Genomic DNA, 19,141 nt, shown 5'->3' with positions numbered 1-19,141 from the left:
AGAACAGAATAGGCCCAAGATGAACACAGGACCTAGATAAGAACACTTTCTTGAATTCATGGATATTTGATTTACTTGACAGGAATGAAAGTGGCTAAGAGAGACACAGCCAACAAAACCCAGTTTGAAATTCACAGAGCAAATGCACAATTTCTTGTAAGAGCCAAAGGTTCCTTACCTAAAGGAAGGTGGAATGTACTCTGGAGGCAGGACAGGTGGCAGTGGTTGGCCAGACATCGCGACATCAATTAGGTGCATAGCCAAGATAAACTCTTCTGCTGTGAGTTTTCCATCTTGATCAATGTCCGAAAGATTCCTATTCAACAAAAAGTTAACCATATTCTAGTGTCATGAAAATGCATGTGTGTTACTATTCACAAGTGATCGCAATGTTCTGTTTCCTTATTCCGACTCTAGGCCAGTTGAGTCTCTCTGTGCCTCGGTTTATAAAAATAGTACCTATTTCATAGTACTGCTGCAAAGATAAAATGAAACAATCCAAATCGTTGGGATGGTGTTCAGCATTCAGCAAATGTTAACTATGATTATAATTATACTCTTCTCAAGCCTTGCCAGCCCATTTAAAACGTATCATACTCACATTCTGTGTGTCTTTAAACACTATGCTCAGCAAACTATCGGGTCAGATAGTAAACATTTAAGCTTTACAAGACATGGTCTCTATCACACTGAATTCTGCCCTTTTGGCAAGAAAGCAGCCATAGATACATAAATAAATGGGCATAAAACCTCATTTACAAACACAGGTGCAGGCCAAGTTCTACTCATTTAGGTTAGCTTGCTAACTGCTGACCTAGACCTACAAGGGTGGATCTTTATGGCCTTCAGCCGGAGTCAAGATGTTTGCTGCTCCTTAGTCTCAAGATTCAGTGGCTACCATTCCTCATAATCAACTTGCCCTGGTAGTTAATGAGAATAAAGAGATTTTTCCAGCAAGTCTAAGAATGGGATTTTACTTAATCATTTCTGGACACCAAAAGAGGATGCAAGACAACAAAGACGTTCACCAGAATGCCAACAAGACAGATACTACATTGGGAAACTGGCTTTGCTGATGCCATAAAATCAAGAAATTCCTCTTAAATCTGAAATTTCCTTGGGTGGCATAAACCAGTTTTTATTAAAGGTGTAATGTCCATACAGTGACATTTGCCCTTTCTAGAGTACAGTTCTGCAAGTTTTGACAGATTCAGTTGCATAACTGAATTCAGTCGTGTATCACAATACATAGAACAGTTCCATCACCACGCAAAATTCCCCTGCATTTCTTAGTCACCCCCTTGCCTTGCCCACAGACCCTGGCAACCAATGATTTCTTTTCTGTCCCTTGAGCTTTGTATTTTCCAGATGCCAGAATCCTGCCTGTTCTTCCTCATCGTCTCCTCCTTCCCATCCCCCACTACAGCAACTCCCCGGCAAATTCAATTAGAAGGCAGGTGGGATTCTTTTCCCCCCATACTTGCCTAAATAATGGCTGTAAACACTTAATTAAAATATCTTTCTATTGTATAGAAAGGGAATATAATACCATTCAAGTAGGAGAAGACTTAAGTATTTTTTTCAAAGAAGGCAGGTTATAAATGAGATACTGAAGCATTTCAATATACTCTAGTGTCACGAGAACACCTAATAAACTACCAATCAACCTCCATAAATGTTACATCTCAAGTTTACATTTCAGAAGGTCCTAGGATACTGGTACATACCCAGACTTAAGAGATCTGGATGTGTCATATTAACTGGTCTATTATGTTTATTACCTGGTCTATTATTATTATATTTCAAAGGAAGACCCTTTAATACAAAGCAGAATGAACCAGGATGGGTGAAGGAACTAGAACTAGAGTGTGACCACTTATGAAGCAACCGTATCAATGGGCCCTATGGCAAAATCATGAACCTCGATTCATGCAATTAAAGTAATCAAAAGCGGGTGCCTGGGTGGCTCAATTGGTTAAGCGACTGCCTTCGGCTCAGGTCATGATCCCAGGGTCCTGGGATCGAGTCCCACATCGGGCTCCCCGCTCAGCGGGAAGCCTGCTTCTCCCTCTCCCACTCCCCCTGCTTGTGTTCCTGCTCTTGCTGTCTCTGTCTCTGTCAAATAAATAAATAAAATCTTTAAAAAAATAAAATAAAATAAGGTAATCAAAAGCTATGAAAAATCCTTACAAAACAGGGGCGCTTGGGTGGCTCAGTCAGTTAAACATCTGACTCTTGATTTCGGCTCAGGTCATGATCTCAGCGTTGTGAGATCAAGCCGCATGTTGGGGTCTGTGCTGGATGTGGAGCCTGCTTAGGATTCCCCCTCTCCCTCTGTCCCTCCCTCACCCTCCCTTCCTCCCTAAAAGAAAAAAAAAAAAAATCACTGCAAAATAGACATTTATGTGCCTTCTGATGAAAGTACACTGCAATATCTCTGATGTAGTCTTGCCGAAAACAAAAAAAATCAAACTTGAATCTGATGAGTGGTTCTCATGAGTGGGATGATTTTGTACCCCAAGGGACATCTGTCAATACATGGAGACATCTTTGATTGTCAAAACGGGAGATGGGGGGTCATGTCCCTGGCATCTAGTAGGTGGAGACCAAAGATGCTACTAAACAATCTACAATACACAGAACAGCCCTCCACAATGAAAAATTATCAGGCCCAAAGGGTCAGTCGTGTTGAAGTGTAGAAACATTGCTCTAGATCCAATTAACCATACACAGGAAACCCAGGAATAAATTAACACAAGGAAGCAACCACCAAAAGATAGACTAGAAGAAACTACAGGATAAACAATCTGGGTTTTTCTTCTTTGGGGGGATCAGAGAACATGGGGGAGTTTACAGAACACTTAAACCAACTGATGCAAAATATAGATTTATTTGCATGATTTGAACAAGTCAACTACAAAAAATTATGAGCCAATCTAACGAATCTGATCACTATCTGATTAACTTAATGATAAGATTTACTATTAAACATTTTTGGTGGACTACTGATAGTACAGTCTTCTTGAAAAAAATCCCTATCTCTTTTGGAAATACAAGCTAAAATATTTGCAGATGAAAACGATATAATCACTGAGATCTGGCTTAAAATAATCGGGAAGGAGGAGGGGAGAACCAGGACTAGTCACAAACTGAGACTTACCATAAGCTGTGTGTTAGAGAATTCATTAATCTCTCTGCTTTTGTATTTTTCAAAATCAAAAAGGGGAAAGAGTAAGAGAGGTGATCTTCACAGATCATTGGAACATTAAGCATAATTCCTACATCCCCACCTATAAATATTGGTATTAATCTAAAGACCCATGAAGCCATACCAATTTAAGCCACTTTATACAAACCAAGGAACTTTTTATTCCTTACCATATTGAAGCCAGCTGAGCCTGTGGCAAACTTGATTGCATAAGAATAGTTCTTGCTTGGGGACCTAAACAGAAACCGGGGGAAAAAATATAAAGATGAATCAGCAAATCTTCACTGTCCAGGAAGACCAGTGTTGTGCACATAAAGCACTGTGCAACCTCATGCAATCACAATGCTTTAAACAATATTTGCTATTACCCCAGGGGCTTTTTCAACAGGAAATTAAGCCCCAATGAAAAGGAAAAAAAACAAAACAAAACAAAGCACACCACGGCATCTGGCACATACTCAATAAATTCTTGTTAAATGGATGGTTAATGAAAAAAGAGTATGTAAAAGATTAGAGTTTCAAAATGTAACCTGCCCTTTTATCCAGATTATCATCTCTATTTGTATCAGGCTTTTATTTACAAAGCTGAAACTTCTTGTCTCTAAACTCAGCATCTTCTGCCACTGTGTGCTGCCTCTACCAGGACCACTATCGGAGAAGATTCAGAGAATCTTAGAGGAGAAAGGACCTTAAGAGAGGACAACTCTTGTAACTGTTTCATTACAGACTTGAAAAAAAAAAAAAAAAAAAGGTCTTGCTCAAGGTTGCACAGATGGCTAATATCACAACCATTTCTTATGTTAGCAATAAAGAATGCCTGGAATTCCAACTCTGCTCTCCAAATCACCTCTCGTTTCTTAAAGTACTTGTAAATATCTTCACCTCTGGCATGAAACTGGGCTTAGATATCAGATAAAGTCTACAGTGGGAAATTCTGAGTGTTGAAATAAACCAGTGCTGGGAGAGAGACAGCTATGTCTTCTATCCATCACTGACTCTCAAGGTGTGGTCCCAGGACGACCGATGGACCAAGGAATGGAGAGTTGTAGCAGTTTGGTTGGGAAGACTGCCATGTATAAATTTTTGCTTTTAGCTGTTTCATTTTTCAAATGGCACCTCATCAAAAAAAAAAAAAAAAAAAACCACAAAAGTGGATGTGTCTTTGCAGAGCAAGCAGTAGCAGTTAGGGACCTCTGAGAATCGCCCCCGAAGTGTCAGCACAGGAAGTGCCCGAGAACTTGCCACGAGACTCAGGCAGGCAGTTTCCTCATTAGTTGGACCCGGTTTTCTCATTTCAGATGTCCTTTCCAGATTTACCAGTCTGTGCTCCATCAAATAAGGAACTATAACATGGAGCTTAATATAGCTCTAGCACATAAAAAATGCTAAATTAATGGTAGTTAATATTATAGACAATATTCGAACTTTGATTTACATATAAAATGTGGGCAGAAAAGCACAAATGAACATATACATACGTATTTTCACATGTGTACAGGTATACAGCTGAATTTTCCAAACTGAAAATGGTCAAGTAAATCATACCTAGATTATGAAACAGCACCCCAGAAACCCTATCCAGTTTCCCCCTTTTTTTAAGAGAAGGGGAGGTGGGGGTAGAGAGGGAGTGGGAGAGAGAGAATCTTAAGCAGGCTCCACGCCCAGAGCAGAGCCCAGTGAAGGACTCCGTCTTACCACCCTGAGATCATGACCTGAGAGTCAGAAGCTAAACCAACTGAGCCACCTAGGCGCCCCAGCTCCAGCTCCCTTCTAATCATCCCCCCGACCAAGTGTTGCCCAACTTCTAACAGCACAGTGCGCCCTTGGTAAGTCTGGCTTATTCTGTTCCACAAAGTGTATGCAATTGTAGGACATTAACCCTAACTGTTGTGTGGTATATCATTTTGTGAATATGTAACAATCTATGTATCCATTCTGTTGATGGGCATTCAGATAGTTTTCAGTTTGAGGCTATTATGAACAGCGAACCTTCTAGGTTTTGGCAAACATACGTACACATTCCTGTTGGACGAGTGTGTGTGTGTGTGTGTGCACGTGTGTGTGTGTGTTGGTGTCTGTCTGTGTACTGGGAGTCTCTGAGAAGCAATCTTTTTTTTTTTTTAAAGATTTTATTTATTTATTTGAGAGAGAATGAGAGAGAGCACATGAGAGGGGGGAGGGTCAGAGGGAGAAGCAGACTCCCTGCCGAGCAGGGAGCCCGATGCGGGACTCGATCCAGGGACTCCAGGATCATGACCTGAGCCGAAGGCAGTCGCTTAACCAACTGAGCCACCCAGGCGCCCAGAGAAGCAATCTTTTTTAAATTAATGTGAAAAGCTCTAGAAGTTCTGTGGTATACTGGAATGAGGAAAGTACACTGATCATTTTGTGTAGTCTCTAATATTGTACTTAGCATGTTGGAACATAAAAATAGAATTAGCCAAACTTTAGTGAATGCTTTAATTGATAGTTGTAACAATTCTCTCCACTTCAGAACTACATAAAAGGAAGATAGTATTTCACCTACTACCAATAAAAAGTGTAATAATAAACACACAAAAAGAACTAGTTCTGGACCTAGATGGGTAGCAGGAGATTTGGATTCCAGTCCTGACTCTTCCTACTCCCTATGACATTAACAAAAGTACTTTCACTCTCTAAGAGTAAGTTCCTTCCTCTCTAAGTGAGGGAAATGATCTGGAACAGCGATTGGTAAGACACAGCCCACAGGCCATATCTGGTCCCCCCTCTGTGTCTGTAAATAAAGTTTTCTTGAAACACCCCCATGCCCATTCACTGGAGCATGACACATGGCTGCTTTTGAGCTAGAATGGCACAGTTGAGTAGCTGTGACAGACAAAATGTAAGCCTAATATGTTTATGGTTTTGTTCTTTATAGAAAAATTTTGTTACCTACCACACTAGAAGACCACAGCTTTTTGCAGTTCTTTTTTTTTTTTAAAGATTTTTATTTATTTATTATTGAGAGAGAGAGAGAATGATAGAGAGAGAGCATGAGAGGGAGGAGGGTCAGAGGGAGAAGCAGACTCCCTGCTGAGCAGGGAGCCCGATGCGGGACTCGATCCTGGGACTCCAGGATCATGACCTGAGCTGAAGGCAGTCGCCCAACCAACTGAGCCACCCAGGCGCCCCGCTTTTTGCAATTCTAATACTTGACTCTGTACGTCCTAAGACAAGGAGTTGTGAAACATCAAAATAATCACCAACACTTAAGACGGCCTCCTAGCATAATAGAACAGCATAAAATTGAACTCTTGAGTACGGAGAACTATCCTGTGGAAGCCCACATCCATAAAAAAAGATATCAGTTTTGGGGTACTGGCTCCTATGGAAACATTATGGGGATAAACAGAAATCCCAAGTTCATAAGCCCTACTATGGGCACGCATGTTTGTGTAGGGAAGCAGGCACGGGAAAGACAGAAATAATTAAATGAAGTTAATACTTTATCTCAAACAGTGCCTATCACTTCAGCTTTTGTGATTAATATAAATAACCAAAGAGCATATTCATCATTTCACAAGGCAAGATTAATAAAATCCCTCTTTGAGGAGAGGCTAGCATTGATAAGACTGCCAGAATTCTACAGCTACTTACATTATTTTGATTCAAGAATGGGCTCTCTCTACTTTTTAAGACTGTCTCTTCTAAGAGCGCATAATAGCATACACATCAAGTTGTGAAGGAACGAGGGGATACCCACCTAAACAGGTGTATCAGCTACATTAACCCAGGTCATCACTGGGGTAAAATGTGCCACTGCTAGATTAGCTTTACTTCCCCCAGTGGACAAGCTCGGATCACAAGCTCAGAGATTAAGCATGCAGAGAAACATGAGCAAAGTCTGCTCTTTCAGGTATATTTCTTTTTTTTTTTTAAAGATTTTATTTATTTATTTGACAGAGAGAGATAGCAACAGCAGGAACACAAGCAGGGGGAGTGAGAGAGGGAGAAGCAGGCTTCCCGCGGAGCAGGGAGCCCAATGCGGGGCTCGATCCCAGGACCCTGGGATCATGACCCGAGCTGAAGGCAGACACTTAACGACTGAGCCACCCAGGCGCCCCTTTCAGGTATATTTCAAATTTTACTGTCTACCTCATATATTAAAAGTTCTAAATATTTAAGTGCTTGCGTCATTATCTTTGGGATGAAGACACTGCACTTCATTCATAAAACACAGATCCTACACCAAGAAAGAGGACTGCTACATCAATGTCTCATCTGGATACTATTTTAATTAATTCACAGCAAACACCAACAATGCTTGGAAGAACTGTTCTCAGATTCACTGACAACATAGTTCTGGGTCTGTATGGAGCGCTGGTGTGAAACAGACCATGTCAAATTATACTTAAAACTATACTACTGAATATTCCTTCAGTGCCTGTGTAAGCTGGACTGGTTTCCCATAGTATGTATAAAAATGACAGCGATGTTTTAGCAGAGTGAGCGTGGCATTTAGAAAATTTGTGTATGATTACAATTTGCCCCCTCGGATATAAATATGTACTTATTTGAGAAGACTGCTGAGATCCTTTTTTAGGGATAAGGCTCAAGATTAGATCAGACCCTTCCAAATCTCACCCAATGCTGATATTTTTTAACAGGCGAACTTTTCTTTTGTAAGTAAAAATTGCAATTGTTAGGTGATAACAGCGCAAAAAAAGATAGTAAGAGTCAGAAATTTAAAATACCTTTCTCCACGTCAGGAAAATTCACTCTTTCTCCTTCCTTCTGTACTGTTAAAGGGCAGTCACATTCTTTCCCTTCTCAATGTTCAGATCAGAGGTATCTATTCTCCTTATTAAAATTATACTTTTCTTTAGAATTCTCTCATCAATTTTGAGAAACGCTTCTGGATAGTACCCTAAAATCCTTTCTACTGATACAGATAACAGAATATTTTCTTTTTTCTTTAAATCCATGGAGGTCACATAACTTAACTCTGACCTCTTGTACAAGAAATAATCTAACTAGGTAAAGTGACCTCCAGCTAGTTAGGGGCAGAGGCAGGCTCCAAGCTCCCCAACCAATTACCTTCACCCTGCAAACTGCCTTAAACACAGGCTCTTTGAGAGACACTTTCAAGGTCAAGTACAAAGCTGGACTTCAGAACCAGTTTGGGTTTCTAGCAGTGTTTCTGGGCCAGTGCTCTGATGGGTATACTAGTGCTGTCCGCTGTGCAGCAGGATCCTGGGTCTATGTTCCATTTACCAAGAAGCACCAGGGTCAAAGCCTGAGGCACTGGAGAAGAAAGTGTAAGCGTGGCGTTATCAGGAGATGAGAACTCAAGAGAAGAACGACAATGAAGGGCGCCTGGGTGGCTCAGTTGGTTAAGCGACTGCCTTCGGCTCAGGTCATGATCCTGGAGTCCCGGGATCGAGTCCCGCATCGGGCTCCCGGCTCGGCGGGGGGTCTGCTTCTCCCTCTGACCCTCCTCCCTCTCATGCTCTCTGTCTCTCATTCTCTCTCTCTCTCGAATAAATAAATAAAATCTTTAAAAAAAAAAAAAAAAGAACGACAATGAAAACCATGTTTCGAAAAAAAGCAAATAGAGAAAGGCATTTGGAGACCATCTACGGTCCAACACCTGGAAGCAATCTGCATTTGGAATCAAAATCGTATTTCACTAAATTAATTCTCATTTGTAAAATACCTGTTAAGTGTCCACTCATAGTTTTGTCATGACTATTGAATAACTGTCTGTATTTCAGTCTGGATGACTGAGGGACAGCCCACTCTGCCACGGGAGGGACACTGTGGGGAAAGAGGATGAACAATGAGGAACATATTTAAATTCTTTAACAACAGTAAACTAAGAACTTCCCTAGAAAACAGCTTTAACATTTCATTCACTTTCTAATCACTACTTCTGGATTTTCTGTAATGAGTATTTCTGAATTTTAAGGTTAGGAACATTTCTCTCAAAACAGACACGCTCGTTATTTTTCCAGAATCAAGGGAAAACACACCAGACCAAGTGACTATTCCAAGTTACAGATACAATTCAAAATTTAAAGGTTCTACAAAACACGGAAAAATCTCCTTGTCACTGAAGTGATACACTAATGCCCAGGCTTTTCCAAACTTCTAAAAGTTTTCTTTCAGCTTAAAAAGCAATGCTGATAGCAAACAGATAACTGCCTTTAAAGGTATTCATTCTTTAATATTTATAACTTTCTATTTAGCAAAACACATTAACTTCTTAATGAAGGGAAATCACTTCATTCTGGGAAGTTTCAATTCCCACAAATGCTGAGAGAACAGAACCTGTCCAGGGTCATGGTGAATCAGCGGAGCGGTAATGGAAGGAGCTTTGCCTTCTTGCCGGCAATCCAGTGCTGACCTTTCCCTGCCCAAGTGCATCAACTCTGACCCAAGGAAACCACTACCAGCAGTCAGAGGGGTCTACGCCTCCTTAGTGATCAGGTCTCAGGGTAGTTCCTCACAACTATCACACTGGTACCTACGGCTTGTTGGAGCCTGGTGTCTAAATAGGGCAATTTAAACACAACGGCTAAGCTCTCAGTAAAAATGGCATTCCACTTCCAGGACAGATTATAACTAATGTCCCATTTGCAATTTCCTTTGATTTCAACAAAAATATCTATTTCTCATACATAAAAGCAAAATTTTAATCATAAATTAAACCTCTTAGTCATCATTTATATTATACTTAAAAACACACACTTCATAAAGTATAGGAAACAGATCCCAAATACGTGAAAAGTATCTAATTATATTCACCTTTCCAATTATTATAAATTTCTTAGTAAAAAATACTTACCAAGATCGATTCTGCTGTGAGTAATTCTGCAACAACCTTCTCATTTTAAACTAACTAATATTTTGCTGATTCCCACTCTTGCCTACTTGTAAAAGCTAATTATCTTTCTCTTGCACCCCTGGAATATGGTGGGGTGTTGCACACAGAAGCTGCCCCAGATTATACTTATCAAGTCATAGTTTTCTGCTGAGACTTTCCTGAAAATTTAAATGCACGAAAAACTTCATTAACAGGTAACCAAAAACTACATGCCACATTCTAAAAATTTGCCGGAAATCTAAATTATTGAAAAGATGACTACCAAAAAACCCCCAAACCAGCTGTCTTAATAGCATTAATGTTTGCTAATACTGATTATTTGTTCATTCTTATGTCACAAATCAATTTTAAGGCAGGCTTAAAAATCTCTTGTGGAGAGGCACAGAAAACTCAAAACGTCAGCATGGTAAAGGAGAAAGACTAACGAAGGAATTCAGTGTTAGTTTACATCTCAGCTCTGCCTTGTGGTAAAATGCAAACCGTCAGTGAGGATTCTAACCTCTCGGGGGTTTTCTTCCTCATTCACAATTCTGAGAGTATCTACTGCAGGTGACAGGGGGCTGAGTGGGATTAATGAGGTGTTTGGCAAATAGATGCTCAACAATATTCCTGAGTCATAGGAGTAAAACCTTAATTGAGTGGAACGCAAATATCTGTATACCACCATTAACTCAAGTTTCCAGAGCAAACTTCCATGGTTAGGAACTCATGCCTTAAAATCAGAAAGAACTCAGTTCAACTCCTGTCTCTGTCACTTCTGAGTTAGGCTATTTTGGGCAAATTACTAATGTCTCTGAGCTTCCTCCTTATCTACAACATAGAGAGAAGAATCTAGTCATCTTATAGGGAGGATGGTGAGCATTCCAAGAGCTAATGTGCATAAATCAGCATTCGGCATGGTACTTTTCAGTTTATGAATTTCCTTTAAATCATTTTATAAAGGGTTATAAATTGTTCAATTATATTCAACACGCTCTTCTCTTGAAAGTGGGAAAATGACTTGATTCACTTAGGAAAGGTTTCTAATGAGGACTAAAACAAGAAAAGATGGAAACATCTTCACTTACATCCCCTTTTAACTGCAGAAGTTTGGAGATGGCTTACAAAGAGACTTAACGTTTCCTCTTAGTTCAGCAGTATGCAAGGGGGAAATTAAAGGTAAAAGGAAATAAAAATAAGAAATATAATATGAAACTAAGATTGGTCAAAATATAAGCAGTAAGGTCGTATCAGCTTTGCCAAAATTGGGCCACATATTTGATCAGTAACGACTGTCCGCTAATCTGAATAATTCATTTCATAAAAGGTGTAAGGTTTCAGTAACAATCCACACAGATTCCATGAGATTATCTGAGATAGAATAAAAAGAAGGTGGACTGTGGCTCTAATCTTCACCTAAAAAATTTTATACATAAATTCTTAGATGATTAATACAAAATAGTTAATTTTCCCCTCCTACCTGGAGTTCGATTTCAATATTTTTAAACATTAGTAAAACTGGTACCTATTTGTTTTCCTTGCTAAAAAAACAACACCCAAAGCTTTTTGAGGAAATGTCATGTTCTTTATCATCTCTGCAATATATAAGTGATAAAACCTGGTAACATTATCCAGAACTAATTATCGGCATCCTACAAAACAGAAGATAATAAAGAAGTAGCTAACTCATTTTCAGTTTTAGGAGTTAATCAGATAATGGCTTTAACTCAATTGCCCAATTAAAAACAAGCACACTTACCTAGCCACATCGAATGACTGTGCCTTCTGTAATTTAGTGTTTAATTGTGACCCGGGACCAGATCTACTAAAGGAAGAGCTCTTTGGCAATGTGGCTGCTGTAAAAATAAATAAACGTTGAATAATTTTAATCCTACAAAGAAAAGAAACATTTCCTTACTAACGAAAATGAGAATACACAGTCACCAAACCTGAGGCAGAAATTAGTCTTCCCTTATCACCCAGGACTCAAAAAAGAGTTATTCCCTCCTCGCTCCCTGCCCCTTGCCAAAAAATTTTCCAGATTTACTCATTCATTCCTGCTGAAAATCACCTTCCTAAGTAGAAATGTTTACAGTCCATGGATTTAACTCTTTGTTAAACGTTTCGTATCACATTTTATGGGATCTATACAGATAGCTAAAGAAACAACAGCTTAAACACATAGGATATGGCAGTTCCTTAACTGTGCTGAAAGTATGAGTTCCAGACAGAAGAGTCAGGAAGTCCCAGCCTTGCAGTCCTGGCCACACAACAGGGGATGCTATGGAGGATCAGCAGCTCTTGTGTCTGATTCTCATTTGGGCTGGTGGTTAGTGGTGAGCCAGGGAAAAACTCTGAGCCTTAGCCTCATCCCCCTCATCCCTGCCTACTATCTTGCAACATTTGCCATCAGCCACAAAAGCAAGAAGACGGAGTGCATGGATTCACAGATACTACTGGAAAAGCAACTGCAACAACTTTCTCAGCTGTCATTATCTGCGGACATGGTCACAAATGAAAGGTGAAATACATGGGACAAGAAAATCTTTTAAAAAAAAAAAAGGAAAGGAAAAAAGGTGGAACATTTAGATTCTTTGGCAGACAGATCTTGACAGATGTAAGAAACCCAAGAAGCTGGGCAGAGAAATAATGATTCAAATATAATCATTACCCATGGCTAAAACCCAGGCCATCCTCACTACTAAATTACGCAGACACATCCAAAGTACTTAAAAAAAAAAAAAAAAAAACTTCCCCCAGGGGCTTCTGGGTGGCTCAGTCAGTTAAGCATCCGACTCTTGGTTTGGGCTCAGGTCATGATCTCGGGGTCGTGGGATCAAGCCCCGAATCAGGCTCCACACTCAGCAGAGTCTGCTTGTGCCTCTCCCTCTGCTCCTCCCTCTGCTCTCTCTCAAATAAATAAAATCTTTTTTTCTTTAAAGATTTTATTTATTTATTTGACAGAGAGGGAGAGCGAGAGAGCACACAAGCAGGGGGAGCAGCAGAGGGAGAGAGAGAAGCAGGCTTTCCGCTGAGCAGGGAGCCCGATGCGGGGCTCAATCCCAGGACCCTGGGATCGTGACCTGAGCCGAAGGCAGACGCTTAACCCACTGAGCCACCCAGGTGCCCCTAAATAAATAAAATCTGTAAAAAAAATACTTCCCGCATTGGATAAGAATTTACTAAGATTTGTAGACCACATCTACAGTTTATGCTTTCTTTTCACTAACGGGAAAAGACTTTTAAGTCTCAAAATGAAATTAACTACACCAGGAACTTTTTAATCCTTTCCTTCAATGAAGAGCAGGTAATACTCCACCCTTAAGGTATCTAGCCATTTAATAAATGTCCTTCTCCCTTCCACCTCATTCACTATACCTCCTCAAAAAAAAAAAAAAAAAAAAGGAATATGCAAGTTTTCCTTTTTCTCCCCCCACATAATCCTACTCCTAAAGGGAATGGCTTATTTATCAGCAATTCATAGGAGCTGAAGAAAAGTAGTCGCTTACTTATGGAAATAGTAAATGTTCGATTACTACCCAAACTTGACTTGCTCTTGTCAAGCCCTGGAAAGGAAGTTAGGCTCTTGGTTTTAGCTGTTGAGTTGACCTTCGCCCATAATGGTACCAGAGCTCCATCATTTCATTCTCCTTTACTTCTCCCTGGCCTAGCAGAGCCCACTTACTATGTCGGGAAAAAAATGGGATATTAAATTTGAAAAAGGAAGATACTTTCCTCTGGAACCAAATGCCACTCACAGATAATCAGAAAGTGAAGACAGAAGATTTAGCTAGAAGGAAGAGTTAAGATACACGTTGTAAAAATTCAGTCTGCGGGTGCATCAGGTCACGTACCAGGATGAGCAAATGCAGGGAGAGGCTGTATGACAGGGGGAGCCCCGTTAGCCAGGGGAGGCACTGCTGCTGTAGGAACAGAAGGTACGAGAGGTGGAGACATCCCCACAACTGGAACGGGTCCCATTGGCACTGAAGCGACGGCTGCAAGCGGCGACATGCCAGCCATACCTCCTATACCTAGGAAGGAAGAATTCCGACAAAACTCACGCACAATCGCTGGGCCACATTCAACGATAATTAAGCCAAGAGTGTTTGAAGAAACAAATCACGTCCCAGTGGTAATACAGTCCCATTTAAAATATAAATTCAGGAAAAAATATATATAAATTCAGATTAATCATTTTGGTGAATACCAAAAATTATGTCAAGGATCACATCATAAGGGCACAAGACCCAACCTGAAGAGGGACCTATGGGCCAAAGTTGAGGATCAATAAGAATAGTAACTGTAATGGAATGAGAATTAAATTTATGAATTCATAATGATATTTAAAAACAAAAAAAAAATCCTAATTGGCCATCATAGGTAATAAATGTATTCTGAAAACTAGTATAAATAAACGAGGCAAAGAAATGAAGCATCCACCCTGCCTTTCCTTTACATACTGAACCTCAGAGTAACCAAACATTTGACAGGGAAGTTTCTCTTTATAGAAGTATTCTAACCAGAGTGAAGAAATGATAGAACGAAATAAATGTTTCCTTCCTTTTTTGTTTCTTTGTCTGAGCTTGTGATACTGTGACATAGTAAGAAATACATATCTGGTCTTGGTCCCCGGTTCCTGGTTCCCGGTTCCTGGTTCCTGGCAGAGCTCCTAAAACCCTTGTGATTTCCTGACTCACAGGAACATCTTTTGTTACAACATTTGGTCTTTGCCCCTGGTTCCTGACACAGGAGCTTCTAAGACCCCTGGAATCTCTGGAGTGGTAAGAGTGTCTTTTTGTATTCAGATAGGGTGACTTGGTGGCTGGGGGCCCCTAAACAGATGCAGGACAGAAGCTGGTCATGGGCAAGACCACAGCATGGTTAGTGGGGTGCAACTTTCGATCCTATCCCAGCCCCCCCACCTCCACACAGACCTCAGGGGAAGGTAGAGGGGCTGGAGACTGAGCTAATCAATGGCCAAGGAAGGATGTAATCAATCACACCTATGTAATGAAGCTTCCATAAAAACCCCTACACTATAGGGTTTGGAGAACTGCCACGCTGGAAAACACAAGCACATGCTGGGAGGGTGGCACACCTCAACTCCATGGGGACAGAAGCTCTTCCACTCAGGACCCTTCGGGGCCTCGCTCTTATATACCTCTTCATGCGCCTACACTTCTGTATGTATCCTTCATTATATCCTTTACAACAAACTTTCCTTGAGTTTCGTGAGCTGTTCTAGCAAATTACAGAAAGGGGAAGCAGGGTGTGTGGGAGCCTCTGACTTTGTAGTCAGGTTGGACAGAAGTATGGGTACCCTGGGGACCCAGCGCTTGTGACTCATGTGTGAAGTGAGGGCAATGTCGTGGGACTGGGCCCTTGCACCCGTGGAATCTGACATTAACTCCAGCAGTTACCATCAGAGTTGAGTTTAATTATAAGATAATAAGTTAGTGTCCAGAGAGTTGGAAAATTGGGTGGCGTGGTTCTTCTGGACACAAAATTCTTGGCTTAGTCTTTCCTTGATAATCCTAAATATGTCACTCCATTTTCTTCTGAGATAAAGCACTGCTGTAGGGAAGTCTGAAGATATTCTAATTTTCTTTCCCTTGTAAGTCATGTGCTTCCTTTTTCTACATACCCAAATAATTTTTTGTTTTACTAACATTTATCTTAGTGCTGGTTTCTCCAGGCTGATATTCTCGAGCACATGATAATCCTCTTTCAAACACAGTTTCAAATCCTTTATTTCCAGGAAGTTGTCTTCAACTAGTCTTTACCGTTTGTTCTCTTCCCTTGCTTTGGTTCCCTTCTTTAGGGACTCCAACTATATTCAATTTCCTTTGCCTTCAATATTGGTCACTTTTTCTCAAATCCTTATTATCTCTTGTTAATTTTGTTTTCATTCTTGAAATCTTCCTCTTTACACCTTCTGTTTCTCTTCCAATAGCATCTCTTGTGCTGCTTCTAGTTTGGTCTCCATTTCTGAAATGACTTTTTTTTTCTTTCTCCTTCTTTCCTGAGTTCTGGCACCTTGTTTCCGAGGCTTTAAAATTCTGACTGTGTTGGTCTTCCATGACTTGTGTCATCTTCTTAGTATTTTTTTAGCTTGTTTTGAAATCGCAGGTTACCGGGGCACCATCATTCTTCACAGGGGTGTTATTCAGCTCTTTCTTCTCCTTTTTCTAATAATAACTTTGTGTGGGATTTGACCTTGCCTGATACTTCCTGTAGCTCATTTTTATGTGAGTCTTGCTTCCTGGGATTTCCAGCCTCTATTCTCCACCCCCACATTGGTCTGGACCTTCTCCTTCTTTCGTGTCTGTGTCGCTGCCCTGCTCAATTTGGATTCCACTCCCAGTCATTTCTCCTCAGCGTGGGGATTTGTCACAAGTGGAAGCCTTGTTGGGCCAGCTTTTAAATAGCTGCTACGAAGATCATCATCCTCTTACCAACTGACTAACTTTCCTGAATGAGTATTTTCTAAATATTTCTAAAGAAATGCATCTAACGGAGGCTGTGTTTTGGATACATCTCTCTTGAGTATGCTAAATCTTAATTCCTGAAATTTTCCCACCTCTCCTCAACCATTGGGTTTTCCCTCTCTTCTCTAAAAATGCAGGGGCACTTCCCATCCTAAACACAGCCTTCAGCTGACATGCTCCTCCAGGTTTCTCTCTCCTTCACAGTAAAACTCTCCCCTCTTCTAAGCCTCCAATCAGGCTTTTGTCTCTACCACTCCAATGAAACTGCTTTTCAAGGTCATCTTTGTCAAATCCAATCACTTTTCTGTCCTAGTCTTCCTCAGTCTCTCAGAAGCAGCTCAAACAATAGAATGGTCCCTCCTTGAAAAACGTTTTCTTGGCTATTAGGACACCAACCTCCTCTTGCTTCTTCCCTTTTACTACACCTTTAAATGTCACAGCATGGCAAGGCTTGGTCCCAGGTCTTCTGCCTGCTCTAGCTACACATTCTAAGATATTTCATCCAGCCCCAGGGCTTTCAATGCTATCTATATTCAAATTCTCCCAGAGCTGATGGATCCCTCCTCTGAGATCCGGACCCATGGATTCATCTGCCTCCTTGGAAATCCACTAAACCCCTCACACTTAACAAGATCAAAACCTGATTTACTTTTCCTCCAAAAAATCCCTGCTCAGTGGGGAGCCTGCTTCTCCCTTTCCCTCTGCCTGCCTCTCTGCCTACTTGTGTTCTCTCTCTCTGTCAAATAAATAAATAAAATCTTAAAAAAAAAAAAAAAAAGGAATTATTCTGTGTGTAATATTCTTACCTCCACGGAAGGAAGAAGATACCAGGCACACTCACAGAATTTCCTGGAATACAGCTGGCTGCCCTTAGGAAAGTCACACTATCACTCACTACATCCCCTTTCCTCTCAACAGAGGAAAGTTGAAGAAAATGGTTGCTCAACCCCCAGCTAGCCTTAATTCCACGTGTTAACATGTGCCTCAGCTCCCATGCAGACCACAAACCGTGGAACAGTGACGTTCCATGCCACCCATACGGTTTGGTGAGAATGAAGGTGGGAAGAGAGAAGGTAGTAAGGAAACCAAGAGCCTTTGAAAAACTGTATGTCTGGACAGGCTCTATCTCCCTCTTTAGGAATATGCAAACTGTTCACCTTCTTGGAATCTCGGTTCTCTCATTCATGTAAGAGGGCTAATAATTTCTGCGGATTTTAGGGTTATTGTTGTGACCAAATAAAATACGATTCGTGAAGGTATAAGATGTCAAACGGCCAGGAAATGCATGGTCAGGGAATTTTTACTATTAACTAGAAAATAATGATCCTAGTAACAAATGATTTTCTTCTCAAGTAGCCACATAAGAAGTGTAAAAAAAAAAAAATCATCTTGGGTTGAGCTGAGAGGTGGTAACTAGAAATACTAGCAAAGGTCAGATGTTTGAGCAAAGCTAAGCAAACCTGGTTAGGACACAACGTACTTTTAAGTTCTCTCATGTTCGGATATTGTCTGGTGATTAGCCTCTTGAAAATAATTTACTGAGGATGTCAATGTGACGAAAAGGAGGGGAAGGAAAGGCAGTGGAGAAGCCCCACAGAGGAGCTCAGGACTGACTGGCAGAATGGTGGCTCAGAAATCCCAGGTTCCCTTGGAGGCAGGGGCAGCTCACTTAAGCAGCAGTAAAACCCACTGGGGCAAGCGAGGCTGCAACCTCATGAAAATAAATCAGCAGTGACTCTAGAGCGGAAAGTGCTGCTGCAGAATGGAATAAGAGAAGACATATTAAATGTTAGGGGAAGAATCTCTGACCCCCCGGGTTTGAGGGGAAAAGAGGAAACGGGATGCCTCTGGTTATTTGACTCTCTGTCCCCGCTGAGGTATCTTCTTGCAGCACCGGAAGGGAAGCCAAAAGAAAACCCAATACCCTTTAGCTGTTTTAACCCATGGGTCCTGACCAAAGGTTGGCTACAGGGACCTTCAGGGATTCAGAGCCACCTGCACTTAAATAAGCTGGCTAACTAAGGACTGAGGGCTGTGAACACACGATGGACAAGGCCGACAAGGGCCCTGGTCACGTGGAACGGTCTGTATGTACTCCTCACCTCTGCTCTTCTTAGCCTTTGCTCATGCGTGATCTCCTGAGTTTCTTTCTTTTTCTTGGATCACGATCCTTCTTGCCTGAACCCAAACCTGCACCCTTCCCTTTATGACCACAAGTCTTGTGGCTAAACCTCACCAAAAGAAAGGCAATGCATAGTTTTTAATTGTAAATCTATTAAGTAAAACTACAGCATTTATTTATCTCAGCTTATCATTAATTGTATCAGAGACAACCTCCCTTACTCTTGACTGCCCCCTCCCAAACCTACTTCGTATCACCTGTCATCAGATCTATCAGGAGGAAGGGAAACTCTAGCCACAATTTCTGTGTTTTGTTAAAACCGTCTAAGAATTTTCTGATGAATCAGATATTAGATCTGATTACTGTAATCTTTAAATCAACCTAAATCATTAAAGTCTAGGGTGAGAACAGAGAAGAAATCAGAACTCTTGGTGACCTTAGTCAATTAATTACTGATTACTTTTTAAGAAAAATATCTGGCTAAAAGGTATGTT

The 19,141-nt window shown here is 40.8% G+C and overlaps 1 protein-coding gene across 1 annotated transcript in view; it reads right to left on the bottom strand.

Annotated features, from left to right (window-relative positions):
* Positions 1-19,141, bottom strand: part of ITSN1 (intersectin 1) — a 203,945-nt gene that overhangs the window by 100,713 nt on the left and 84,091 nt on the right. The window contains exons 6-10 of the mRNA XM_081819518.1: positions 13,889-14,068; positions 11,794-11,890; positions 8,886-8,986; positions 3,379-3,442; positions 179-316 (exon numbers count right to left, since the gene is read on the bottom strand). Coding sequence (XP_081675644.1) covers positions 179-316; positions 3,379-3,442; positions 8,886-8,986; positions 11,794-11,890; positions 13,889-14,068 — 580 coding nt within the window. The remainder of the gene's footprint in view (positions 1-178; positions 317-3,378; positions 3,443-8,885; positions 8,987-11,793; positions 11,891-13,888; positions 14,069-19,141) is intronic.

Source organism: Leptonychotes weddellii, chromosome 1, assembly GCF_054177405.1.
Source record: "Leptonychotes weddellii isolate Sample4059 chromosome 1, ASM5417740v2, whole genome shotgun sequence".
Taxonomy (NCBI): domain Eukaryota; kingdom Metazoa; phylum Chordata; class Mammalia; order Carnivora; family Phocidae; genus Leptonychotes; species Leptonychotes weddellii.
Note: the sequence above shows the minus strand (reverse complement) of the source record. Positions and strands in the feature narration are given on the sequence as shown.